Source organism: Centroberyx affinis, unplaced genomic scaffold, assembly GCF_046629955.1.
Source record: "Centroberyx affinis isolate AG114_WGS23_722 - 3 ecotype Tasmania unplaced genomic scaffold, CSIRO-AGI_Caff_v1 ptg005778l_1, whole genome shotgun sequence".
Lineage (NCBI taxonomy): Eukaryota > Metazoa > Chordata > Actinopteri > Beryciformes > Berycidae > Centroberyx > Centroberyx affinis.
Window position 1 is genome coordinate 53,702 of NW_027282929.1, and position 8,761 is coordinate 62,462.

General features: G+C 45.5%; 1 protein-coding gene across 1 annotated transcript in view; it reads left to right on the forward strand.

The window, feature by feature from the left end:
- pelp1 (proline, glutamate and leucine rich protein 1) overlaps positions 1-8,195 on the forward strand; it is a 30,933-nt gene extending 22,738 nt beyond the window's left edge. The window contains exons 17-19 of the mRNA XM_071547287.1: positions 1,584-3,242; positions 4,383-4,700; positions 7,178-8,195. Of these exons, the coding sequence (XP_071403388.1) occupies positions 1,584-3,242; positions 4,383-4,700; positions 7,178-7,270 (2,070 nt within the window). The 3' untranslated portion in view covers positions 7,271-8,195. The remainder of the gene's footprint in view (positions 1-1,583; positions 3,243-4,382; positions 4,701-7,177) is intronic.
- The last annotated feature ends 566 nt before the right edge of the window (positions 8,196-8,761 follow it).

An 8,761-nucleotide genomic window follows, 5' to 3' on the forward strand; every position in this document is an offset into this window, starting at 1 on the left:
TAACGGCTTGGTGTAGTGAGGGTATTTCCACAATGACAAACAACACTATGAACAACTTTATTTATATGGCACTTTAGATGATAGATAGATAGATAGATAGATAGATAGATAGATAGATAGATAGATAGATAGATAGATAGATAGATAGATAGATAGATAGATAGATAGATACTTTTATTAATCCCGGAGGAAATTTAGGCAGCCAGTAGCTTAAATACAGCACACAATTCAAATCACACAATAAAAATGTAACAATACACACTATAAAGATTGACCTGTATGAAGTAACTGAACTGTACATAAACATAAGATACTAAAAACTTTAAACTACTTTAAACTACAAGGTCCTGTACATATGGAGATTGTTCATGCAGTAGATAATAAAAATAAATAATTCCACAATGCAAAAAAAGATTGTGCAGTGACAGTAAATAAAGTGACTTAAAGTGCATAGTAAGCAGGGCTAAAAAAAAAACAGTGAAATAAAGCAAAAAGCACAGAGCAGAGATATAGAGCAGAGCATCAGGAACAAAAACAGCAGTCACAAAATGCTTCACAAACAGGCAGTACAACAAAACAAAAACAAAACCGTTAAAGTTTGTAGAGCAGCAGAAGACGAAGTGTTACAGTGTAAAATCCTGTTACTAACACAGGCGAGTTTGGAGAAAATTGTGGAATGTTAAATTTCACTTTAGTTTGTTTTTGTTTTCCGGAGACTCTGTTGGATTGAGTTCAGTGCTGCTGGTCTGCTGTCTGTGCTTCTCCACATGACAGACATGATGAGATGTGCATTAGAGATCGATTTAGATCCGTTTCTATACAGACTATTCAGACTTTGTGCCTCTGTCTGTCTGTCTGTCTCATCTCGCAGCCAAAGACGCCCTCTAGAGGCCATCTGCCTGCCTGACCTGAGTTTGGCTCCTTACCTTGGCTGCGTTGTGGGAAAAACAATAATGGAAAAGAATAACCAGTTAAAACAGTTTTGGAAAGACATGACACATTCCAAATCTTCATTCCTAGACAGCAGCATTCCACCATCCCCCAGACTCAGAGATACTGTCCTCCATACTCAGTACCCCAAACCATACCAATACAATATATCTTAATTGCCTTAACTATTGCCAAGAAAAAAATCCCCTTGAATTGGAAAACCAGACATTGCTCAATGGACAAACCGATTAATGGACCAAATTTCACTGGAAAAACTGGCAGCCTCTTAAAAACCAAATGCATAGCTTCAGTAGAGTCTGGGCCCCTGTCTTTAACCTCAGTTTGCCATTGAACTAATGCCTCATGTACACACACATACACTTGAACCTACAATAGTTGTACATTAATTATTACTAATAATTTCTTCCTAACTTAGTACTGCTTTCTACTTTAAATCTTGATTTCAAATTCTATTGCAAGTACACAGTGTATTCTTGTTTCTCTGATTCTGTATAAATGTCTATCTGTATGTTTGTTAATGTGTAAGAGAAGCAAGATAAAGCTCTCAGTGGTTCTGGAAATCGTGTTTGTAAAAAATTGAACAGCTAGTTAACTGTCAGTTTCTGTGCCCCCCCCCCCCCCCCCCCCCCCAGGTCTCTTCATTCTGCACTGAGGCTTTGACCGTCTGCAACTCCCTCCTCCATCCCCGCACCCCCTCCATCTCCCTGCCCTTACCCCCTCTCACCCTCAAACCCACCCCTACCGCCCCGGTCCTCCCCCCCTCCCAGGGCCCCTCCTCCGGACTCACTCTGCCCACCCTCCTGGGGGGCCCCTCCCCCGGCCCCCCCTTCCCCGCCCGGCACTCCCTCGGCCTGGGGCCCGCCGCCCTGCTCGGCTCTCTGGAGAACCACCTCTCCCTGGTTCCCGCGGGGCTGCCCGGCCAGGCCCCCGCCCCGGGAGAGATGCTCCTGTCCCCCCACGCCCACCACCAGCCGGACCCGGCCGGGCTCGGCCCTCCGGAGGGGCAGAGGCCCGTGTTCGTCCGCTACGACAAGGAGGAGACGGAGGACGTGGAGATCTCGCTGGCCAGCGACTCTGACGACAGCGTGGTCATCGTTCCCCCCGGGATGCTGAGCCTGGAGAGCCAGCAGGACGAAGCGGCCGTGACAAACTCCGCAACGCAGAACCTGGCCTCCGTTACGCCAGGCGGCGCTAGCGTCCCGTTACCGGGAGCGGAGTCCGGGGTCACCGGGGTTTCCGCCGCGACGGTTACGACGACGATCGACGGGGTCTCGCTCCCCAACGACCTCCCCTCCTCCTCCTCCCTCCTCACCACGTCCACGACAACCCCCATCAACTCCTTCCCTCCTTCCGGCGCCTCTCTGGTCTCCCTCGTTCCACCTCTGAACTCCACCGCTCTCACAGCTACACCGAGTGGTTTGGGGGAGTCGCTGCCGGGCGGACCCCAACTCCAGCAGATGCTGATGCAGCCCTCCGCCCCGGGCCAGACCGGGCCCATGGGTCTGCCTCTGCAGATGCACCAGCTGCAGAACCAGCTGAACCAGCAGGGGAGACACCTCCACCAGCACCAGCCGCAGCCCGCCAGCAACGAAGACTCCGCCGTCATCAATATCAACAGCTCGGACGACGAAGAGGAGGAGGAGGAGGACATGGAGGACGACGATGAGCTGGGTGAGGAGGAGGAAGAGGAGGAGGGGATGGAGGAGGAGGAAGAGGAGGAGGAAGGGAGCGACTTCCCCGAAGAAGAGTTTTACGACGAGTATGAGGATTATGACGAGGAAGAGGGGGAAGAGCTGGACGAGGAGGAGGAGGAGGACGGGGATATTCCTCCACTAGAGGGAGCGGAGGACAGGAGGGGAGGGGTGGGGATAGAGGAGGGGAAGGTGCTCCGGGGAACGGTGGACGAAGGAGGGATGGCTGGATTCAGTGTGGAGGGCGAAGCGGAAGGAGGGATAGAGGAGATCCAAGCAAACAGATCTCTGTTCGTGGAGGAGAGGATGAAGGTGCAGGAGGTGGAGAGCATCGGGGTGCTGGAGGAGGCGAGGGAGGGGGAGGAGGACGAGAGCGAGAGGATGGACGACCCCACCATGCCGCAGATCCTGTGTGTCACCGGAGGAGCGCTGGAGGAGAGGGAGGAGATGGAGGAGGAGGGAGGAGGAGGAGGAGGAGGAGGAGGAGGAGGAAGAGGAGAGGGAGCGCCGCAGGAGGAGGGGAGGCCATGGGAGCAGGAAGCCAATGAGGCGGAGCTGACCGCCTCCTCAGAGGAACATCCAGCCAATCAGAATCAACAGGTCGGTCAAAATATAGTCAACTTAAGCCTGTTCTGACAGGAATAGATTTACAGGCAGGAGGTTCAGATGAGAAAGTGACATGAACCATATTTGGAAAACAGCAATGAGCAAAGTGGGGAAAAAGTGACAGAGGAAAATCCTGAAAACATTCTTTTAGTTCCTAAAAGTGGATCATCTGTCATCTTGCTTTTCATTTGCTGTCACTGGTAACACTTTACAATAAGGGTCACTAAGTTAAGGGTTAGTTAATGCTTAATAAGCATTAACTAACCCTTAATTAACAGTTAACCAATGTGTCTGGTAATCATTTACTAATGGTGTTCATGTTAACTAAGGTATTAATTTATACATTATTTATTGGTCATCTTTATAAACTATTAAAAAATGTATAAATTAATACCTTAGTTAACATGAACACCATTAGTAAATTACACATTAGTTAACTGTTAATTAAGGGTTAGTTAATGCTTATTAAGCATTAACTAATGGGGACGGGCATTTCAAGTAAAAATACTATTTGATATTCACTGGGAACTATTCGGCCATTCTTCGTAGATCTCCCCGTTTTATCGCTCCTCGTTTCAACGTTAAAATGAAGAGAAGGATCGGTTCAGGACTAATCAAGCCATAGCTATTTACTACTCACAAGCTATGAAAATATACTTTTTAAGACAAGACGATAGTTGCATAAACTATTCAATTTTTTTTATAATTTAATGACTATTTGAAAATCATGACCCATCCCTATTAACTAACCGTTAACTTAGTGACCCTTATTGTAAAGTGTGACCCTGTCACTGGGTTTAAACCAGGGGCCCCTGAGTCAGACAATGAGAATAAAGAATTTGTCTGTGCGTTTTTATTCAAATCACCTTAATCAACCTGCCTTAAGGTTATAACTGCACCCCAAAGTAAAAAAGTTGTAATTATTTATTATTGGAATTTTGTAAATAAGAACTACAATTAGAGTAAGACCATAAGACTGAAAACAAGATTTTTTAGCTGCTGTTACATTGACATATACGGCACTGAAAAACTGAAATTATACTATACTGCTCTGTGTTCATGGTGAAGATGGTATTGTTATAAGGTTATTTAAGTGGAACTGGGCTCTGACTTAAAGTTGTCACACCTCAACAGGAGCAGGTGACTGAACCCGCACAGGAAGCCAGCGTGAGTGACAGCCAGCCGTCCAATCAGCAAGAGGAACAGCTGGCGGCCAAGCGGGACGGCGACTCGCCACACACGGATCCAGAAACCTCAGCGGCCCAAAGTGAAAAAGAGGGAGAGGGAGAGGAGACGGATGGAGAGAAGAGGGAAGGCGAAGAAAGAGAAGCAGAACAGCCGGAGGCAGAGGGAGGAGGAGAGGGGGATGGAGAAGATGGAAAAGGAGTGAAGAGGAAGAGAGAGGAGGAGCCGAAGGAGGAAGAGGCGGGGCAAGGCACTGAGAAGAAAAAGGTAAGTGCATCTCTCCGTTTCATTGGTCATTTAACCGGCTCCTCCTTCACTTCCCCTCGGCACTTGGTAATACGTAGCACCAGAGCAGGGGGGGCGGGGTCAGAGCAGGGGGGGCGGGGTCAGAGCAGGGGGGGCGGGGTCAGAGCAGGGGGGGCGGGGTCAGAGCAGGGGGGCGGGGTCCGAGGGGGAGCAGAATATTTGAAATGGAACACATTTGCCCTTAAGCAGGCCTAATAATTAATAATAAGAATAAATAATAGAAATTACAAAGAACAATGAGTAATGAAATATTGCAGATGAGTTCATTTCAAAAATATGTCTAAATCCTCTAAATTTTGTTTGTTTACTTGCGTTTATATTTATCACCTGTTCGTCACCTGTTCCGGAATTGACGGACGATCACAATGCATCCTGGGAAATATGCGCTTGTGAGGTCTACAGCGTTGTTGACTCGCTCCCCCGGCCCTCGAAGGGTCGAGCTCAGGAAGTTCACTTGAGTTATCAGAGTGATGGAACGACACTTAAGATGGAGGAGGAGAAGTCAGAGGGGAAGTGGGAGGGGAAGTGGGAGGGGAAGTGGGAGGGGAAGTGAAGGAGGGGAAGTCAGAGGGGAAGTGAAGGAGGGGAAGTCAGAGGGGAAGTGAAGGAGGGGAAGTCAGAGGGGAAGTCGGAGGGGAAGTCAGAGGGGAAGTGGGAGGGGAAGTCGGAGGGGAAGTGAAGGAGGGGAAGTCAGAGGGGAAGTCGGAGGGGAAGTCAGAGGGGAAGTGAAGGAGGGGAAGTCAGAGGGGAAGTCGGAGGGGAAGTGAAGGAGGGGAAGTCAGAGGGGAAGTCGGAGGGGAAGTGAAGGAGGGGAAGTCAGAGGGGAAGTCGGAGGGGAAGTGAAGGAGGGGAAGTCAGAGGGGAAGTCGGAGGGGAAGTGAAGGAGGGGAAGTCAGAGGGGAAGTCGGAGGGGAAGTGAAGGAGGGGAAGTGAAGGAGGGGAAGTCAGAGGGGAAGTCAGAGGGGAAGTGAAGGAGGGGAAGTGGGAGGGGAAGTGGGAGGGGAAGTGGGAGGGGAAGTGAAGGAGGGGAAGTCAGAGGGGAAGTGAAGGAGGGGAAGTGGGAGGGGAAGTGAGAGGGGAAGTTCAGAGGGGAAGTCAGAGGGGAAGTGAAGGAGGGGAAGTCAGAGGGGAAGTGAAGGAGGGGAAGTCGGAGGGGAAGTGAAGGAGGGGAAGTCAGAGGGGAAGTGAAGGAGGGGAAGTGAAGGAGGAGAAGTCAGAGGGGAAGTGAAGGAGGGGAAGTGAAGGAGGGGAAGTGAAGGAGGGCTGGGGGGGAAACGACTAATGAAACGCACCGTTTGTGTCCATTTTCCTTCAGAATCAGCCATGAACAAATAACACTCGCTCATCTAAGTCGAGGCCAAAGACATAAACACTCTGGTTTTCCTACATCATATCCAATCTGTCCTCTACAAGCCATGACTGTTAACATTTGTGGGCGTGTGTCAAAATTCAAATGTTTCTAGATATGTAAACAAGGCTGGAGAGTTTATCACCCAGGTCTCTGATAAGAGAATTTCACTTCATCAGCTCCTCAGGCTTCTCTTCTCTTACATCACAGAGCGTGTTTTGTTTTTTTTGTTTATTGAGTTTTCAACATTTTATAAAAGTAAAAAAAAACAACAACAAAAAAACCATTATGTATGCATACTTACAAATATCCAATATTATAAAAATATAAACATATACATGATATATACATGGATACATACATATTAATGAACAAACAATATTAAAATGATAAAAATAAATACATTAAATTAACTCCCATTACATAATAAAATAATAATAATAAAATAATAAATAGTAAGTAATATAGTAAAATTGTAAAATAATAATAGTAATGACAATAATTATAAAAAATAAAATAAAAAAAACCCACAAAGGGTACATTATAATAGAAGCACTTACAATACCTAAATATTCATCACTTATATTGCACTAGATCTAAAACAGTTGCTTAAATGACCTCTGTTACAGAGGCTGTAATTATCCTTCCTCAGACTCGTCCAACATATGAGATAAATCCTTGTCCCTAATATAATTTATAAATGGGCCCCAGATACTTTGAAACCTTTCTTGTTTGTCTTTGAGTGAGTATGTCATGTTTTCCAAAGCTAAACACAGAGACTTTTCCTTAAGCCACTGCCCACTTGGTCTGCCGGTACTTTTCCATGTTAATGCTATAGATCTTTTGGCTTGTCAAAGGCACAAAGATTTGTTCTCTATGTTTTATATTATGTTCCTCCAGATAGATGCCAAGAACAAAAAACTTTGGTTCCACAGCTATTTGGATTGACACTACTAATCCAACTTCTTCCCAAAATTCCCTAATTCTTGGACATTTCCATATACAGTACGATGGAAAAATGTTTTCTTTGTGTTTTTTTTTTTTGTTTTTTTTACCAATGTCCTCTATGTCTCTGTCTCTCCTGACTCAGCTGGATGATGAAGCGATGGCCTCCATGTTAGCTGATTTTATCGCCTGTCCACCTGATGACGAAGACGGCGCCTCCGGATCCAACCGCTCATAAACAGAGCCGACCCAGACTGGACCGATCCGGTCTAGACTGGACTGTGAACAGCAGTTCTAGACTTGTCTAATTCTGGATGTTACTGAACTCTTGTTTTAGGTCGGGTTTTATTTCAGGTGGGCTCAGCATCTCGGTTTGTTGCATCTGTATCCATCCAGACTATCAGTCAGACCCGGTCTCAGACGATGCCTTAATTTGCATCCAGGCTGTCAGGTAATTGCAGTGGAAATTTGCATTCATAGAGCTTCATAAATATAGCCCAGCTCCCAGAAGCCATGATCGAAATTAATACTGATTTTGTTCCGCTCTACTCTTCGAACAGCAAACTATTTTCTTTGATACTCAACCTCATTATCGCCACTGTCTGAATGAAAGAAAGAACACTTCAGTGGTTCGAGAAACAGAAGTGAGTTGGTGTGTATCTTTACATTTGCACACCGACATCTTTGTATCTCCCTGTTCATTCTTTGATTATTTGATCACAATGTTGATATTATACTTGTAAAAACGTGGCTTCCAGTTTCATTCCTTTCAACATTTTGGGGCGTTGTGATATTTGGGGAAATATTTGGAGTCACTGGTTTGGATGCATCTCATCACTCAGCCTGCTTTAGAAAATGTTTGTAACTAGCAAGAACTAGCTTAAAAAAAAACTGGTTAACCCAGAGCCATACATTTTATAATGCCAGTGAACCACATCCACAGGGAAGTGGAGCGATATAAAATGTGTTCCACTGGGAGTCTTTTTTTTTTTCTTTATCACTAGCCCTTGTTCTTTGTATACAGTACATACTATCTTACAGTTGGTGTCTGGAGTGGATTTATTTTTGTTGATACGGTTTGGTCTCTTCTTATACATCTTTTATGCTATTTGTTTTTGTCATTGCGTCATATCCTTTGTTACAAAAGAAATAAACATGTGATGTACACCAAACTGTTTCTTCACACACCTGCAGTCACATCTGCTTTCATCATGTGTTTTAACTGCTACTTTCAAATTGGTTTCCTTGTGGTCTTAATGCACATTGTTGCACCACATTCTGGCTTTTCTTTTTGTTTCGATGGAATTTATCTATCTAGTTTTACCTTCACTTCATCGGAGTATCGGAGTATGAATCTTTTTTTCAGAGTTTTTCAATTCAATATTAGCTCATTAAGCCCTTGGGAAGGAAATTCATACATGGGCATCAACTGTGCCGAATGTGCATGAATATCAGTTAGGCTGTGATCATCCTGTCTCAAAGGTGTAATCCTTGCTTCCTTACACTAACTGTCACTTTACTGATCATCTTTAAAGCTATATGAACAAGAACCCAGCCCAAGATCCTCGGGAAGAGCTCGTCTTCTGGCTGTTCCTCAGTCTAGACTGAAAAGAAAAGTTGATTGGGATTTTGATTAGAACCCCATACACAGTGTAGACTTGCTTTTAAGTTGTTTCTCTTGTTTTTATGCCTCTATGCCGGTGACAGCCTGGGCAGAGGCTTTGTGTTT